At 50.0% G+C, this 19,112-nt stretch overlaps 1 protein-coding gene across 1 annotated transcript in view; it reads left to right on the forward strand.

Moving 5' to 3' along the window:
* The window catches only part of LOC136580481 (complement factor B-like), a 63,334-nt gene that overhangs the window by 11,819 nt on the left and 32,403 nt on the right, over positions 1-19,112 (forward strand). Inside the window, exons 4-9 of the mRNA XM_066581071.1 lie at positions 249-422; positions 2,638-2,733; positions 4,261-4,394; positions 4,546-4,684; positions 4,984-5,115; positions 6,527-6,622. Of these exons, the coding sequence (XP_066437168.1) occupies positions 249-422; positions 2,638-2,733; positions 4,261-4,394; positions 4,546-4,684; positions 4,984-5,115; positions 6,527-6,622 (771 nt within the window). The remainder of the gene's footprint in view (positions 1-248; positions 423-2,637; positions 2,734-4,260; positions 4,395-4,545; positions 4,685-4,983; positions 5,116-6,526; positions 6,623-19,112) is intronic.

The following is a 19,112-nucleotide window of genomic DNA, read 5'->3' on the forward strand; positions in this document are numbered from 1 at the left end:
CAATAGAGAGAGTGCAAGAGGAGCAAGTGGTGTGTGAGCAGGATAAGAGGAGATCCCAGTGAGCGTTTAGAAGAGTTAATGTACAAAACGTGATTTACTATGTATATTATCTACAGTGATCATGCTCTGAATGAAGGAAACATACCCTAATATTACTCTGACACAATTGTCCTCTCTCTCCTCTGTGCATCTGTCCTGCCATTTCCATTCCCCTCTAATACCCCCTCTGCTTTCCATACATTATACAGAGGGCGACTGTCCAAACCCAGGAATTCCTCCCGGAGCAAGGAAAGTAGGTGATTCTTACAAGATTGAAAACACAGTGAAGTATACATGTGAGCCTAGGATGGAATTGTTCGGCTCTAAGGAGAGAGTATGTAAAGAAGACAAGAGTTGGTCGGGTGCAGAACCGTCCTGCAGATGTAAGATCATTCAGATTAAAGTCAAACTGCCTGACTCGCTGTTCTGGAGACTTCCATTACTTTGCCTTTTCTTCCCATAATTCATCTGTCCTATCCCCACAGCCACCCTGTTGGAATTTTAGAGTAATATGATGTAGTTGTTTGAGATTAGGTTTATGTTAAATTGATATAAATATTCATGTATGACACCATTATGGAGGTCGCTAACCACACTGTAAGGGGTTTTCAAGGACTAAAATTTGCATTTACCCTGAGGAAGTCACATGTAAAGCGGTGATACATGTGGGGCTTGGGGCAGACATATATTTTGTGGCTACTTCAGCCTGGATTTGTCTACATTCACTTTCTGGAGTGCATGGTATTTGGACTATTTTTGCTACTTTCCAATACCAGATCATTTTATTCCATTTGGGACTTTTCATTTCTGATTATCTTATGCACTTGCACTTTATTATGTTTTCTTGTCCTATTTCATTGGACTAAGGCTCAGCCTTGCCCACAGGGAAATGGGTGAAGCCCCTATTTACCTGGTTTATTCCTTTCAAAGTTGAATTCCCCGGTGGACCCCCCACTTTTTGCACAAGTGGTGCATTGAGAAGCTGGGTAGCATCCTTCTTCCCTGGGGCTGGCCTTATTGATGTTGCTGTGCGGCCTCCATCATCTTGCAGCTCCTTCATGCTGCATGCACATGTATGTTCAGCTCACAGGACTGATAGGATGAATAGTGTAATGCAAGATCCAGGCAACAGGCTGCTGATAGGGATTCTACATTCCCCGACAGCTGCACACCTCCAGGACCTGCTAGGAGTTGTAGTTTTCCCCACAGATTGCATTTCGCAATAAACCTTCTTTAAGGCTCTTGCTCACGGTATGGAATTGGCAATGGAATTTGCCGCTTGTGAAAAATTCTCCATCAAAATCTGTAGGTCTAACGTGGATTTTGATTCGGAATTGAAAATTGCTTAATTCTGCTGGCAATTCTGTTCCAAACCATTTAGACATGCAGACTTAGGGCGCCCACCCACTGGCGATTTTTTTTTCTTTGCGTTTTGCGTTTTTTCTCAAGAGCAATTAGAATTGAATGTACTCCTGTCCACTGGCGTTTTTATTTGCGTTGCGTTGCGATTTTTAACATAGGAACTTGTGTCCTTATTTTTCTCCTAATGCACCCATGAAAGTCAATGGAAATTAATGGAAAAGCCGCGAAAACGCCGCGAAAACGCGGCAAAAAACGCAGTGAAAAACGCAAGAAAAACGCCGCGAAAACGCAGCGTTTTTCACGCACGAAAATCGCAAACGCCAGTGGGTGGGCGCCCTTAGGCCTCCTTCCCACGAACGGATTTACGCCGCGTAAATTCGCAGCAAAAATCCGCTGCGTGGCCCCCTGCTATTAGGTTCTATTGAACCTAATAGCACAATGCTCACGATGCGTAATTCCACCGCGGAATTACGCACCGCGATTTCTCCCGTCCTCACCCGCAGCATGCTCTATTTGCTGCGGGTGAGGACGGGCTGTACGCGCTGACGGCTTCCATTGCAGTCAATGGAAGCCATCCGTTCACGCTATCTCCCGCTGTAACCAGCGGGAGATAGCGTGAAAAAACGCTTCCCCACCTACCGCCGCAGCGTCATTTGACGCGGCCGGCGCGTCACGTGACACTGCCGGCCGCGTCACGTGACGCGGTGGGCGTGTCACACGACGCGACGGGCGGGGAAGCGGCTTCACGCTATCTCCCGCAGGTAAGTATAGGGGCTCTGGGGGGCGCCGTGACGGGCTTCACTGCGTAATATTACGCGGCGGAGCCCGTCACGCTCGTGGGAAGGAGGCCTTAGGGCGCCCACCCACTGGCGTTTTTTTTCCCTGCGAAATTCGCAGCATTTTTTTCTCTGCAGGGGTCTATGGGACTTGTAATGTTAAAATCGCGATCGCGCAAAATCGCAATTTACCGCGAAATCGCGATTTTGCGCGATCGCGATTTTAACATTACAAGTCCCATAGACCCCTGCAGAGAAAAAAATGCTGCGAATTTCGCAGGGAAAAAAAACGCCAGTGGGTGGGCGCCCTTAAGCTCTAGCAAATTATGCTATGTACTGCGGAATAATTCTGCTCCATATGCATGATGACCACACTAACATTTGGCTTTAACACAGATCACTACAAGTGAGAGATTCCTGCTGATTTTGATGGTGACTGATTTACCTCTTTCTTCCACAGACTGGTATACATTCGATACCCCAAAGGAGGTGGCAGAAAGTTTCACTGCTCACCTTTCTGAAACAATTGAAGCATCTGACCCAGATAAGGTAGAAGGTAGGAGAACTAGACATAAGATGACCTCTACAATGGAATATACCTATGTGTAGTAGGAGGACGGACACAATAGAACATTACCGCTCTATGGAGGGAGAGCATCGATGCTGTCTATATTCTGCTATACGGGGCGCATTATAATAATGGGCTGGTATAACGGAGATGATAGATCATCAATAGCATTTCCACAGAAAACCCCCTTTACTAAGATAAAATCCATGGCAGTTTTGGGAGCCATCACTAAGCATTTTCCCTTACACAATATTGAAAAATTAAAAGTAACAAAAAAAACCCAAAAACTACATATGCAGTAATTGGTATTGCCACATCCATAACAAAATGAACTATAAAATATTATATAATTTAGCCAACTAAGAAAAGAAAATGCCAAATAAGCTGTTTTCTGCTCATCTCACTTCCCCAAAACAGGGATAAAAAATTATCGAAAAGTCATTTATACCTCAAAATGGTACCAATAAAAACTAAAAGTTACCCTCAGCAGAAAATTAATAAATGTTTTTCAATACATTATATGTAACTGAAATTGGTTCCTATAAAAACTAGAACTCTTCCTACAAAATACAAAGTCTCATACAGCTACATTGATGAAATAATTAAAATGATGTCCGCTGGAACACAAATTGGAAGACAATTTACTGGCTCTTAAGGCTAAAATTAATTATATCACTAAGTGGTTAAAAGTACACTTAAGAGGAGTAAAGTTCTGCGCCAAATATATTTACATAAGACATAAATTTAAAATCAAGAATAAAAAAGTGCCATTTTAAAGAGACCTTTTCCAATTTTAATATGACTGTTAGGGGGTTAAACAGTGGGATGAGAGCGCCCAGCTCATGGAACCATAATATTTACCAGTAGGACAACACATTAAGTGTGTACATGGGTGGTAGGTAGAGATGAGCGAGCATACTCAATAAGGCAAACTACTTGAGCGAGTACTGCCTTATTCGAGTACCTGCCCGCTCGTCTCTAAAGATTTGGGTGCCGGCAGGGGGCGGGGAGATCTCTCAATCCCTCTCCCCCCCACGCTCCCCCCTGCTCACCGCCGCAACTCACCTGTCACCCGCGCCGCCACCCGAATCTTTAGAGACGAGCGGAAAAGTACTCGAATAAGGCACTACTCGCTCGAGTAGTATGCCTTATCGAGTATGCTCGCTCATCTCTAGTGGTAGGCAATATTCTGTATACTTGCTAACAGTTTTGTGTATTTGTGGGACTGTTCATGGACCGCCCCTCAAAAAAGTTCTGCAATTTCTGCAAGTTTTGTGTTAAAAGTAGCTTTTTTTGCAGTTTTGGGTGTCGGCTTCCCAGTTTTTGTAAGATGACGCCAGAAACTGCCCTATGGTACTTATAGTTCACTACTGCTGGTTTTGATGGACACAAAGTTTAGGAATTTACTTGCGAAGCAATACAACAAATTAGAGATCATACACTGTCATGTATATTAAGTCCGCTATACAGATATTCATATGTCTTTTGGTTAATTTTCCTCCATTCTTCCCTCAGATCAGGCTTATCGTGCAATAAAAGTGCAAACTGGAGGCCTCATGAATATTTTCATAATCATGGATGCCTCTAAGAGTGTAGGAGTGGATAACTTTAACACTGCCAAGGATGTCAGTGTAGTGTTCATAGAAAGGGTATGTAAAACATATACAGATTTATGGTCTCTACCCTCTTAGACTACTTGCTGTTGCTATATAATGGCTGTAATCTGATTGGCTGTTATGGGTAACATTACTGTCCTCCTGTGAATTAACTGTATATGACCAGCTATAATTATCTCTACAGATGGCCAGCTATGATTTCATCCCTCGATATTCTGTTATCTCATATGCCTCATTTGCAAAACCCGCTGTGCTGCTCTCTGACGATGACAGTACGGACGCTGAGGCGGTCATTGAGAGGATTAAAAACCTAAAATATTCAGGTAAGAAAGTTCATGTTGCATTCCCAATAATTTTGCTAATGATATAAGCTCACACGACCAGTCACAGAATATCAGCTGAACTACGGATGGGAATAGGCACTGTGTATGCATCATTCCCCCTGTGGTGGCGCTGCAGGAAAACTAAACACTTACTGCCAGGTTTCTCCACACTTTGCAGCTGATCGCTGGGGATTCCAGCAGGAAGACTCTTTGCGACAATCTCACAATAGAAATAACTGTAGACAATCTGTATTACTTTTCCATTTCCTGATCATTTTGCTTCTATTTTTCTTTTAAAGAACATGAAGATAAACAGGGAACGAATACTCGGGCTGCTCTGTATGAAGTTCATAAAATGTTGTCTCTGCAAAATGTAAGAGATCCCAAAAAGTTCATGGAAACGAGAAATGTTATTCTCCTGATGACAGATGGCAAGTATCAGATCACAGATGGCGCTTCAGATCTCATCCAGTGCTTCATCCTTGTATCATCTCAGCCATTGCTGCATCTTCATCCACAAATACCCACATATAAGGGCTGGACTGGCCCACCACAGTGCGAGGAGATCCTTCGGCAGGCCCTGGCGCTGACATTACAATAGTTCCTAAAAGTTCAGCAGAAGACACCCTATTTAGAGGTGACTCTGTAGAGAATCACTTGTCACTGGGGTCCATTTGTAGAGAATCACTTGTCACTGGGGTCCATTTCCTATCAGATGGTTTACAAATAACTTAATAGATTATGCTCATGATACATCCTGTGTGTTGTGATAGTTTTGGGGTTTTAAGCTCACGGGACTGCTATTTTTCCTCCACCAAATGGGTAACGGCACAGCACAAATTCATGTGCAGGCTAAAACTTGAATAAAAAAATGGTATTCCAGCATTTGCAAATAAACGCTGGAATACCAGCTTTTAACTGAGAATCAGCAGCAAAGATACACTCCACACTGTTGTTAAGCATCACAGTGTACATGCATCAAACAACATAACTCCTAGCTATCTGGCTACTAACTTCACATAGGATTATGTCTCCTATCTGTCACATTGGCCTAATAGCATAACATAACACAATGTCCATCTGTTTATACCCATCCAGGGTGTCAATCTAGGGGCCATTCACCCCTGTCAGATTTGTTGCATACCAAGTGGCAGTAGGAGCTCTACACTAGTCTGCACTGGACCTCTCATGGATCAGCATATAGACCTCTGATGGGCGTTGAGCTGAGAAACTCAACACCTTGTCTTTGTTACAGACACTGCTAGCCAGGTGTCTACTAATTAATAGGCAGAAAACACCCTCTCTCTACCAGAAACTGAGGATCAGTTTACCTACCAGCCCTCTCTTGGCCACTTACTGGTACCGAATTCCGACAGTGTAATGATAACTAGATATCAAAAACATGGAGGATAGATGCTTTCAGAATCATCTCTTGTAGAGTAACATTGAACGAATCGCAATACTCGAACCCTGTTTCAATTCGAACTTTGATAAAAGTTCATTTGGCATGAGCCCGAACCTGGAGCGATTTATCTCAACCGAACCAAATTAAACTCCTCCTCTTCCTTCTCCCAGTTTTAGGGGTGTTGGTGAAGTTCCGGTTCAGTTAAAACTAATTCAGACCAAGTGGAACTTTTTGCCCAAATTTGGCAAACTGCCCAAACCAAGGTTTAGAAAAGTTCACTCAACATGACTAAGGAGCTCCAGTCCAGCACTGTTTTTCATATTCCTCCTCAAATTTGCATGCAGTACTTTATTCTCACCCTCACAGCTAGCACTTCATGTAATTACAAATGGAATGGTTCTTGTCATGTCCTTTTCACAACTGTTTTTTCCCCTTAGGAAAGCATAATATGGGTGGAGACCCGAATTTGGAGATGAAGTACATCAGACAAATGCTGAACATCAGGAAAAACAATACACGAGAAGATTATCTTGGTATGGAGTATACATTGTATATACAGTACTTGCACCTTGTTTCCATTAACGAGGATAGTTCATCATCAATATCTTAGTACAGGGAGAACCCATTTAAATGGCACTTAGAGATGAGCGAGCACCAAAATGCTCGGGTGCTCGTTACTCGGGACGAAAATTTCGCGATGCTCGAGGGTTCGTTTCAAATAACAAACCCCATTGATGTCAATGGGCGACCCAAGCATTTTTGTATATCGCCGATGCTCGCTAAGGTTTCCATTTGTGAAAATCTGGGCAATTCAAGAAAGTGATGGGAACAACACAGCAACGGATAGGGCAGGCGAGGGGCTACATGTTGGGCTGCATCTCAAGTTCCCAGGTCCCACTATTAAGCCACAATAGCGGCAAGAGTGGGCCCCCCTCCCAACAATTTTTACTTCTGAAAAGCCCTCATTAGCAATGCATACCTTAGCTAAGCACCACACTACCTCCAGCAAAGCACAATCACTGCCTGCATGACACTCCGCTGCCACTTCTCCTGGGTAACATGCTGCCCAACCCCCCCCCCCCCCCCGCACGACCCAGTGTCCACAGCACACACCAAAGTGTCCCTGCGCAGCCTTCAGCTGCCCTCATGCCACGCCACCCTCATATCTATTTATAAGTGCGTCTGCCATGAGGAGGAACCGCAGGCACACACTGCAGAGGGTTGGCACGGCTAGGCAGCGACCCTCTTTAAAAGGGGCAGGACGATAGCCCACAATGCTGTACAGAAGCAATGAGAAATATAATCCTGTGCCACCGCCATCAGGAGCTGCACACGGGGGCATAGCAATGGGGAACCTATGTGCCACACACTATTCATTCTGTCAAGGTGTCTGCATGCCCCAGTCAGACCGGGGTTTTTTATAAATAGTCACAGGCAGGTACAACTCCGCAATGGGAATTCCGTGTGCACCCACAGCATGGGTGGCTCCCTGGAACCCACCGGCTGTACATAAATGTATCCCATTGCAGTGCCCTGGACTGCAGAGCTAACGTCAGATTAAATGCAGGTGGGCTTGGGCCCACACTGCATGCCCCAGTCAGACTGGGGTTTTTTATAAGTAGACACAGGCAGGTACAATTCCCTATTGTGAAGTCCCTGTGGACCGACAGCATGGGTGGGTGCCAGGGAGCCACCGGCGGTACATAAATATATCCCATTGCAGTGCCCAGCACAGCTGAGGTCATGTCATGTTTAATGCAGGTGGTCTTGGGCCCACACTGCATGCCCCAGTCAGACTGGGGTTCTTTAGAAGTGGACACATGCAGTTACAACTCCGTGTGGACCGACAGCATGGGTGGGTGCCAGGAAGCCACCGGCGGTACATAAATATATCCCATTGCAGTGCCCAGCACAGCTGAGGTAATGTCATGTTTAATGCAGGTGGTCTTCGGCCCACACTGCATGCCTCAGTCAGACTGTGGTTCTTTAGAAGTGGACACATGCAGTTACAACTCCGTGTGGACCGACAGCATGGGTGGGTGCCAGGAAGCCACCGGCGGTACAAAAATATATTCCCTTGCAGTGCCCAGCACAGCTGAGGTAATGTCATGTTTAATGCAGGTGGTCTTCGGCCCACACTGGATGCCCCAGTCAGACTGGGATTCTTTAGAAGTGGGCACATACAGTTACAACTCCATGTGGACCGACAGCATGGGTGGGTGCCAGGAAGCCACCGGCGGTACATAAATATATCCCATTGCAGTGCCCAGCACAGCTGAGGTAATGTCATGTTTAATGCAGGTGGTCTTCGGCCCACACTGCATGCCCCAGTCAGACTGGGGTTCTTTAGAAGTGGACACCTGCAGTTACAACTCCGTGTGGACCGACAGCATGGGTGGGTCCCAGGAAGCCACCGGCGGTACATAAATATATCCCATTGCATTGCCCATCACAGCTGAGGTAATGTCATGTTTAATGCAGGTGGGCTTGGGCCCACCCTGCATGCCCCAGTCAGACTGGGGTTCTTTAGAAGTGGACACATGCAGTTAATGTGGCTTAATTTGTAACTAGGCCTGGAGGCAGCCCAGTTAAAATAAAAATTGGTTCAGGTGAAAGTTTGAACGCTTTAATGAGCATTGAAACGTATAAAAATTGTTTACAAAAATTATATGACTGAGCCTTGTGGGCCTAAGAAAAATTGCCCGTTCGGCGTGATTACGTCAGGTTTCAGGAGGAGGAGCAGGAGGAGGAGGATGAATAGAATACACAGATTGATGAAGCTAAAAGGTCCCTGTTTTTGATGGTGATAGAGAACAATGCTTCCATCCGCGGGTGCAGCCCACGTATTGCTTAGGTATCACTGCTGTCTGCTGGTGGAGAAGAGAAGTCTGGGGAAATCCAGGCTTTGTTCATCTGTCGGTTGACAGGCGGGTACGCTTATCCGTGAGGATTCCCCCAGCCGCACTAAACACCCTCTCTGACAAGACGCTAGTCACAGGACAAGCAAGCACCTCCAGGGCATACAGCGCGAGTTCAGGCCACTTGTCCAGCTTCGACACTCAGTAGTTGTAGGGGGCAGAGGCGTCACGGAGGACGGTCGTGCGATCGGCTACGTACTCCCTCACCATCCTTTTACAGTGCTCCCGCCGACTCAGCCTTGACTGGGGAGCGGTGACACAGTCTTGCTGGGGAGCCAGAAAGCTGTCAAAGGCCTTAGAGAGTGTTCCCCTGCCTGCGCTGTACATGCTGCCTGATCTCCGCGCCTCCCCTGCTACCTGGCCCTCGGAACTGCGCTGTCGGATGGGAATTTTACCATCAGCTTGTCCGCCAGGGTCCTGTGGTATAGCATCACTCTCGAACCCCTTTCCTCTTCGGGTATGAGAGTGGAAAGGTTCTCCTTATACCGTGGGTCGAGCAGTGTGTACACCCAGTAATCCGTAGTGGCCAGAATGCGTGTAACGCGAGGGTCACGAGAAAGGCATCCTAATATGAAGTCAGCCATGTGTGCCAGGGTACCTGTCCGCAACACATGGCTGTCCTCACTAGGAAGATCACTTTCAGGATCCTCCTCCTTCTCCTCCTCCTCCTCCTCAGGCCATACACGCTGAAAGGATGACAGGCAAGCAGCATGGGTACCCTCAGCAGTGGGCCAAGCTGTCTCTTCCCCCTCCTCCTCATCCTACTCCCCCTCCTCCTCCTCCTCAACGCGCTGAGATATAGACAGGAGGGTGCTCTGACTATCCAGCGACATACTGTCTTCCCCCGCCTCCGTTTCCGAGCGCAAAGCGTCTGCCTTTATGCTTTGCAGGGAACTTCTCAAGAGGCATAGCAGAGGAATGGTGACACTAATGATTGCAGCATCCCCGCTCACCATCTGGGTAGACTCCTCAAAGTTTCCAAGGACCTGGCAGATGTCTGCCAACCAGGTCCACTCTTCTGTAAAGAATTGAGTAGGCTGACTCCCACTGCGCCGCCCATGTTGGAGTTGGTATTCCACTATAGCTCTACGCTGCTCATAGAGCCTGGCCAACATGTGGACCATAGAGTTCCACCGTGTGGGCACGTCGCACAGCAGTCGGTGCACTGGCAGATTAAACCGATGTTGCAGGGTGCGCAGGGTGGCAGCGTCCGTGTGGGACCTGCTGAAATGTGCGCAGAGGCAGCGCACCTTTCCGAGCAGGTCTGACAAGCGTGGGTAGCTTTTCAGAAAGCGCTGAACCACCAAATTAAAGACGTGGGCCAGGCATGGCACGTGCGTGAGGCTGCCGAGCTGCAGAGCCGCCACCAGGTTACCGCCGTTGTCACACACGACCATGCCCGGTTGGAGGTTCAGCGGCGCAAGCCAGCGGTCGGTCTGCTCTGTCAGACCCTGCAGCAGTTCGTGGGCCGTGTGCCTCTTATCTCCTAAGCTGAGTAGTTTCAGCACGGCCTGCTGACGCTTGCCCACCGCTGTGCTGCCACGCCGCGTGACACCGACTGCTGGCGACGTGCTGCTGCTGCTGACACATCTTGATTGCGAGACAGAGGTTGCGTTGGAGGAGGAGGAGGGTGCTTTAGTGGAGGAAGCATACACCCCCGCAGATACCACCACCGAGCTGGGGCACGCAATTCGGGGGGTGGGTAGGACGTGAGTGCGGTCCCAGGCTCTGACTCTGTCCCAGCCTCCACTAAATTCACCCAATGTGCCATCAGGGAGATATAGTGACCCTGCCCGCCTGTGCTTGTCCACGTGTCCGTTGTTAAGTGGACCTTGGCAGTAACCGCGTTGGTGAGGGCGCGTACAATGTTGCGGGAGATGTGGTCATGCAGGGCTGAGACGGCACATCGGGAAAAGTAGTGGCGACTGGGAACTGAGTAGCGCAAGGCCGCCGCCGACATCATACCTTTGAAAGCCTCCGTTTCCACAACCCTATACGGCAGCATCTCCAGGCTGATAAATTTGGCAATGTGCACGTTTAACGCTTGAGCGTGTGGGTGCGTGGCGGCGTACTTGCGCTTGCGCTCCAACACTTGCGCTAGCGACGGCTGGACGGTGCGCTGAGAGACATTGGTGGATGGGGCCGAGGACAGCGGAGGTGAGGGTGTGGGTGCAGGCCAGGAGACGGTAGTGCCTGTGTCCTGAGAGGGGGGTTGGATCTCAGTGGCAGGTTGGGGCACAGGGGGAGAGGCAGCGGTGCAAACCGGAGGCGGTGAATGGCCTTCGTCCCACCTTGTGGGGTGCTTGGCCATCATATGTCTGCGCATGCTGGTGGCTCCCCGGCTGATCTTGGCGCGACAAAGGTTGCACACCACTGTTCGTCGGTCGTCTGCACTCTCAGTGAAAAACTGCCAGACCTTTGAGCACCTCGGCCTCTGCAGGGTGGCATGGCGCGAGGGGGCGCTTTGGGAAACAGTTGGTGGATTATTCGGTCTGGCCCTGCCTCTACCCCTGGCCACCGCACTGCCTCTTCCAACCTGCCCTGCTGCTGCACTTGCCTCCCCCTCTGAAGATCTGTCCTCAGTAGGCGTAGCAAACCAGGTGGGGTCAGTCACCTCATCGTCCTGCTGCTCTTCCTCCGAATTCTCTGTGCGCTGCTCCCTCGGAGGTACTCCAATTACTACTACCTAGTAGTACCTGACACAACTGTGTCTCATCGTCATCGTCCTCCTCACCCACTGAAAGCTCTTGAGACAGTTGCTGGAAGTCCCCAGCCTCATCCCCCAGACCCCGGAAACTTTCCAAAGGTTGGGCATCGGTCACGACAAACTCCTCAGGTGGGAGAGGAACCATTGCTGGCCATTCTGGGCAGGGGCCCGGGAACAGTTCCTGGGAGTCTGCCTGCTCCTCAGAATGTGTCATTGTAATGGAGTGAGGAGGCTGGGAGGAAGGAGGAGCAGCAGCCAGAGGATTCAGAGTTCCAGCAGTGGACGGTGCAGAATTCTGGGTGGTTGATAGATTGCTGGATGCACTTTCTGCCATCCACGACAGGACCTCCTCACACTGCTCATTTTCTAATAAAGGTCTACTGCGTGGACCCATTAATTGTGAGATGAATGTGGGGACGCCAGAAACGTGCCTCTCTCCTAATCCCGCAGCAGTCGGCTGCGATACACCTGGATCAGGAGCTCGGCCTGTGCCCACACCCTGACTTGGGCCTCCGCGTCCACGTCCACGTCCTCTAGGCCTACCCCTACCCCTCAGCATGGTGTATTACCAGTAGTGCAGAAACAGAACGCTGTAATTAAATGTGCCGCTTATTGGCCTGTGGTTGGAGGCTGACTTCGCTTACGGAACGCACAGCAGAGCCAGGAATGAATTTTGCGCAAGCCTGCTGTAACACTTAGCTGGCTGCGTATTAATTAGAACTACTACCCCCAGCAGAGACGCAGTACACTCAGGACGGTCACAGGCAGCCCAAATAGAATGTTTTTTCCCAAATTTTTTTGGAAAAGCCCACTGCCTATATACATAGTATATCTCTTTCACTGTCCCTGGCTCACCACTACTGGCCCTGGACTATGTAAAATTACTGCAGACTGTTTCCCTCTGGACAGGATGACAGCGGTGATGTGTAACGCACAGCAGAGCCAGGAAAGAATTTTGTGCAAGCCTGCTGTAACACTTAGCTGGCTGCGTATTAATTAGGACTACTACCCCCAGCAGAGACGCAGTACACTCAGGACGGTCACAGGCAGCCCAAATAGAATGTTTTTTCCCAAATTTTTTTGGAAAAGCCCACTGCCTATATACACAGTATATCTCTTTCATTGTCCCTGCCTCACCACTACTGGCCCTGGACTATGTAAAATTACTGCAGACTGAGGACGCAATGCTCTGCACGGCCGATATACAAAAAAAAAAAGTGCAACACTGCAAAAAGCAGCCTCAACAGTACTGCACACAGTCAGATGTGGCCCTAAGAAGGACTGTTGGGGTTCTTGAAGCCTAAAATCACTCCTAACACTCTCCCTATAGCAGTTCCACCATCAGCATCACTTTCCCTGAGCTATGTCAGAATGCATCTGTGGCGAGCCGCAGGAGGGGACGATTTATATACTCGGGTGACACCTGATCTCGCCAGCCACTCACTGCAGGGGGGTGGTATAGGGCTTGAACGTCGCAGGGGGAAGTTGTAATGCCTTCCCTGTCTTTCTATTGGCCAGAAAAGCGTGCTAAAGTCTCAGAGATGAAAGTGAAAGTAACTCGAACATCGCGTGGTGCTTGCCTCTAGTAACGAGCATCTCGAACACGCTAATACTCGAACGAGTATCAAGCTCGGACGAGTACGTTCGCTCATCTCTAATGGCACTACAAAAATGTTTAAAAAAATGTTATAAAAAAGTTATGCAAAAAAGAAATAAAAAAACAAAGCACATAACATAACCTTCACATATATTTGGTATCCCCATGACAAACATACTGTGGTATAAATATAGACACTTAGTTCTAGGCAATTACAAATAGGGTAAAAAAAAGGGTGGGGGTGTAAATATTAGAATCTAGATTAAATTAGTAATGATTAAACCATAATGTACAGAATGATGAGTATGGAAAGTACGAAAAACAATAACTGGGCTTTATCCATTGACTCATCACAGTAGTTGACCGGTATGGGGGTTACCTTTGGGTGATGCATTTTACCAGCTTTGCGTGTTCCACAATCAGAGATACAATCCCCCTACAATGAGATACAGATACTGAAGTTCTACTGTATTATCGGGAAGGGTTATAGTATGGAAAAGAAGTAGGAACATTACAGCAGAAACTGGTAATAACGGCCTGCCTCACAGTGAATGTCCACCTCAGCCTCCTGTGTTCAGAGTGATAATATAATTTATTCTCAAAGTTCCTAAACAATTTACAATTAGAGATGAGCGAGCACCAAAATGCTCGGGTGCTCGTTACTCGGGACGAAATTATCGCGATGCTCGAGGGTTCGTTTCGAGTAACGAACCCTATTGAAGTCAATGGGCGACCCGAGCATTTTTGTATATCGCCGATGCTCGCTAAGGTTTTCATTTGTGAAAATCTGGGCAATTCAAGAAAGTGATGGGAACGACACAGCAATGGATAGGGCAGGCGAGGGGCTACATGTTGGGCTGCATCTCAAGTTCACAGGTCCCACTATTAAGCCACAATACCGTCAAGAGTGGGTCCCCCCCCCCAACAACTTTTACTTCTGAAAAGCCCTCATTAGCAATGCATACCTTAGCTAAGCACCACACTACCTCCAACAAAGCACAATCACTGCCTGCATGACACTCCGCTGCCACTTCTCCTGGGTTACATGCTGCCCAACCCCCCCCCCCCCCACGATCCAGTGTCCACAGCGCACACCAAACTGTCCCTGCCCAGCCTTCAGCTGCCCTCATGCCACGCCACCCTCATGTCTATTTATAAGTGCGTCTGCCAGAGGAAAAGCAGGCACACACTGCAGAGGGTTGGCACGGCTAGGCAGCGACCCTCTTTAAAAGGGGCGGGGCGATAGTCCACAATGCTGTACAGAAGCAATGAGAAATCCAATCCAGTGCCACCTCCATTTGGAGCTGCACACGTGGGCATAGCAATGGGGAACCTATGTGCCACACACTATTCATTCTGTCAAGGTGTCTGCATGCCCCAGTCAGACTGCGGTTTTTTATAAATAGTCACAGGCAGGTACAACTCCGCAATGGGAATTCCGTGTGCATCCACAGCATGGGTGGCTCCCTGGAACCCACCCGCTGTACATAAATATATCCCATTGCAGTGCCCATCACAGCTGAGGTAACGTCCGATTAAATGCAGGTGGGCTTCGGCCCACACTGCATGCCCCAACCTGACTGGGGTTTTTAATTCATAGACACAGGCAGGTACAATTCCCTATTGTGAAGTCCCTGTGGACCGACAGCATGGGTGGGTGCCAGGAAGCCACCGGCGGTACATAAATATATCCCACTGCATTTCCCATCACAGCTGAGGTAATGTCATGTTTGATGCAGGTGGGCTTCGGCCAAACTGCATACCCCAGTCAGACTGGGGTTCTTTAGAAGTAGACACATGCAGTTACAACTCCCTGTGGACCCACAGCATGGGTGGCTCCCTGGAACCCACCGGCGGTACATAAATGTATCCCATTGCAGTGCCCATCACAGCTGAGGTAACGTCCGATTAAATGCAGGTGGGCTTCGGCCCACACTGCATGCCCCAACCTGACTGGGGTTTTTAATTCATAGACACAGGCAGGTACTACTCCCTATTGTGAAGTCCCTGTGGACCGACAGCATGGGTGGGTGCCAGGAAGCCACCGGCGGTACATAAATATATCCCATTGCATTGCCCATCACAGCTGAGGTAATGTCATGTTTAATGCAGGTGGGCTTCGGCCCACACTGCATGCCCCAGTCAGACTGGGGTTCTTTAGAAGTAGACAAATGCAGTTACAACTCCCTGTGGACCGACAGCATGGGTGGGTGCCAGGAAGCCACCGGCGGTACATAAATGTATCCCATTGCAGTGCCCAACACAGCTGATGTAACGTCAGCTGTAGTGCAGGTGGGCTAAAAATTAATTGGATTACACTGTAGGCGAGGGCCCCCAAAAATTGGTGTACCAATAGTACTAATGTACCTGAGAAAAATTGCCCATGCCCAACCAAGAGGGCAGGTGAAACCCATTAATCGCTTTGGTTAATGTGGCTTAATTGGTAACTAGGCCTGGAGGCAGCCCAGTTAAAATAAAAATTGGTTGAGGTGAAAGTTTCAACGCTTTAATGAGCATTGAAACGTATAAAAATTGTTTAGAAAAATTATGACTGAGCCTTGTGGGCCTAAGAAAAATTGCCCGTTCGGCGTGATTATGTGAGGTTTCAGGAGGAGGAGCAGGAGGAGGAGGAGGAATATTATACACAGATTGATGAAGCAAAAAGGTCCCCGTTTTTGATGGTGATAGAGAACGATGCTTCCATCCGCGGGTGCAGCCTACGTATTGTTTAGGTATCGCTGCTGTCCGCTGGTGGAGAAGAGAAGTCTGGTGAAATCCAGGCTTTGTTCATCTTGATGAGTGTAAGCCTGTCGGCACTGTCGGTTGACAGGTGGGTACGCTTATCCGTGATGATTCCCCAGCCACACTAAACACACTCTCTGACAAGACACTAGCCGCAGGACAAGCAAGCTGTTACGGCACTCTGCCCCCCGAGCGCCAGTTGGGGTGCCCTGATCTCCCGCACCCCCACTGTCCCTGCCTACTTGCCTCGGCCCTGGCTAACCCCAGGCGGACAACTGGACGGCGGTCCCTGCCCTGGCTAGGGACCTGGCGACTGACAAGCAAGAACCTACCTAATGGGGGGAACAGAGTGCCGACAGAGGAGGCAGATGAATCAGACCAACAAAACTGACAAGGCTGGAGATGGACCTCACAGGCAAACTGGCAGGGTGCTGGATAGCAACTAGTGCTGACTGGGCCAGACTAGGTTAGAGGCAAACAGAACCAACCAAAACAGACTGAGTAACAGGGGACCAGAGGGAGCTGACCGACAACTAGGGACTGACTGAGGAGAACCGCAGACAGACTGGCTAGGTGCATGCAGAACCAATAACTGGCAATGAGCTCAGTTCACTGCCAGTCTTTTAACCACAAGGTTCCGCCCAGGGGCGGAGAGTGGGAGGAGGCAACTCCACCCACTGCTGTATAAGAAACACAGAGGAGTGCGGGCGGCACCCTACGGGCGGGCACGCCCACGCCGCCGCCCACTGGCCAACCCAAGCTGCTGGGATGACCTCGACACAGGGCTCCAGGCGGCTGGAGCCGACGCCGGAGCGACGCGCGCCGACCGCGGGACCCCATGCCGCACTGTATGGTAACACAAGCACCTCCAGGGCATACAGCGCGAGTTCAGGCCACTTGTCCAGCTTCGACACCCAGTAGTTGTAGGGGGCAGAGGCGTCACCGAGGACGGTCGTGCGATCGGCTACGTACTCCCTCACCATCCTTTTACAGTGCTCCCGCCAACTCAGCCTTGACTTGGGACCGGTGACACAGTCTTGCTGGGGAGCCAGAAAGCTGGCAAAGGCCTTGGAGAATGGTCCCCTGCCTGCGCTGTACATGCTGCCTGATCTCTGCGCCTCCCCTGCTACCTGGGCCGCGGAAATGCGCCTTCGGCCACTAGCGCTGTCGGATGGGAAGTTTGCCATCAGTTTGTCCACCAGCGCCCTGTGGTATAGCATCATTCTCGAACCCCTTTCCTCTTCGGGAATGAGAGTGGAAAGGTTCTCCTTATAGCGTGGGTCGAGCAGTGTGTACACCCAGTAATCCGTAGTGGCCAGAATGCGTGTAACGCGAGGGTCACGAGAAAGGCATCCTAACATGAAGTCAGCCATGTGTGCCAGGGTACCTGTACGCAACACATGGCTGTCCTCACTCGGAAGATCACTTTCAGGATCCTCCTCCTCCTCCTCCTCCTCCTCCTCCTCCTCTGGCCACACACGCTGAAAGGATGACAGGCAAGCAGCATGTGTACCCTCAGCAGTGGGCCAAGCTGTCTCTTCCCCCTCCTCCTCATCCTCCTCCCCCTCCTCCTCAACGCGCTGAGATATAGACATGAGGGTGCTCTGACTATCCAGCGACATACTGTCTTCCCCCGCCTCCATTTCCGAGTGCAAAGCGTCTGCCTTTATGCTTTGCAGGGAACTTCTCAAGAGGCACAGCAGAGGAATGGTGATGCTAATGATTGCAGCATCCCCGCTCACCATCTGGGTAGACTCCTCAAAGTTTCCAAGGACCTGGCAGATGTCTGCCAACCAGGCCCTCTCTTCTGTAAATAATTGAGGAGGCTGACTCCCACTACGCCGCCCATGTTGGAGTTGGTATTCCGCAATAGCTCTACGCTGCTCATAGAGCCTGGCCAACATGTGGAGCGTAGAGTTCCACTGTGTGGGCACGTCGCACTGCAATCGGTGCACTGGCAGATGAAACCGGTGTTGCAGGGTCCGCAGGGTGGCAGCGTCCGTCTTGGAGTTGTGGAAATGTGCGCTGACCCGGCGCACCTTTCCGAGCAGGTATGACAAGTGTGGGTAGCTTTTCACAAAGCGCTGAACCACCAAATTAAAGACATGGGCCAGGCATAACCGCGTTGGTGAGGGCGCGTACAATGTTGCGGGAGACGTGGTCGTGCAGGGCTGGGACGGCACATCGGGAAAAGTAGTGGCGACTGGGAACTGAGTAGCGTGGGGCCGCCATCATGCTTTTAAAAGCCTCCATTTCCACAAGCCTATACGGCAGCATCTCCAGGCTGATCAATTTGGCAATGTGCACGTTTAACGCTTGAGCGTGCGGGTGCGTGGCGGCGTACTTGCGCTTGCGCTCCAACAGTGGCGCTAGCGACGTCTGGACGCTGCGCTGAGAGACATTGCTGGATGGGGCCGAGGACAGCGGAGGTGAGGGTGTGGGTGCAGGCCAGGAGACGGTAGTGCCTGTGTCCTGAGAGGGGGGTTGGATCTCAGTGGCAGGTTGGGGCACAGGGGGAGAGGCAGTGGTGCAAACCGGAGGCGGTGAACGGCCTTCGTCCCACTTTGTGGGGTGCTTGGCCATCATATGCCTGCGCATGCTGGTGGTGGTGCCTCCCCAGCTGATCTTGGCGCGACAAAGGTTGCACACCACTGTTCGTCGGTCGTCAGGCGTCTCTGTGAAAAATTGCCACACAGTAGAGCACCTTGACCTCTGCAGGGTGGCATGGCGCGAGGGGGAGCTTTGGGAAACAGTTGGTGGATTATTCGGTCTGGCCCTGCCTCTACCCCTGGCCACCGCACTGGCTCGGCCTGTGCCCACACCCTGACTTGGGCCGCCGCGTCCTCGCCCGCGTCCACGTCCTCTAGGCCTACCCCTACCCCTCAGCATGGTGTATTACCAGTAGTGCAGAAACAGAACGCTGTAATTAAATGTGCCGCTTATTGGCCTGTGGTTGGAGGCTGACTTCGCTTACGGAACGCCAGGAAATTATTTTGCACAAGCCTGCTGTAACACAGCTGGCTGCGTATGAATTTGGAGAACTACGGTACTATACCCAG

This window comes from Eleutherodactylus coqui, chromosome 10 (genome assembly GCF_035609145.1).
Source record: "Eleutherodactylus coqui strain aEleCoq1 chromosome 10, aEleCoq1.hap1, whole genome shotgun sequence".
Taxonomy (NCBI): Eukaryota; Metazoa; Chordata; class Amphibia; order Anura; family Eleutherodactylidae; genus Eleutherodactylus; species Eleutherodactylus coqui.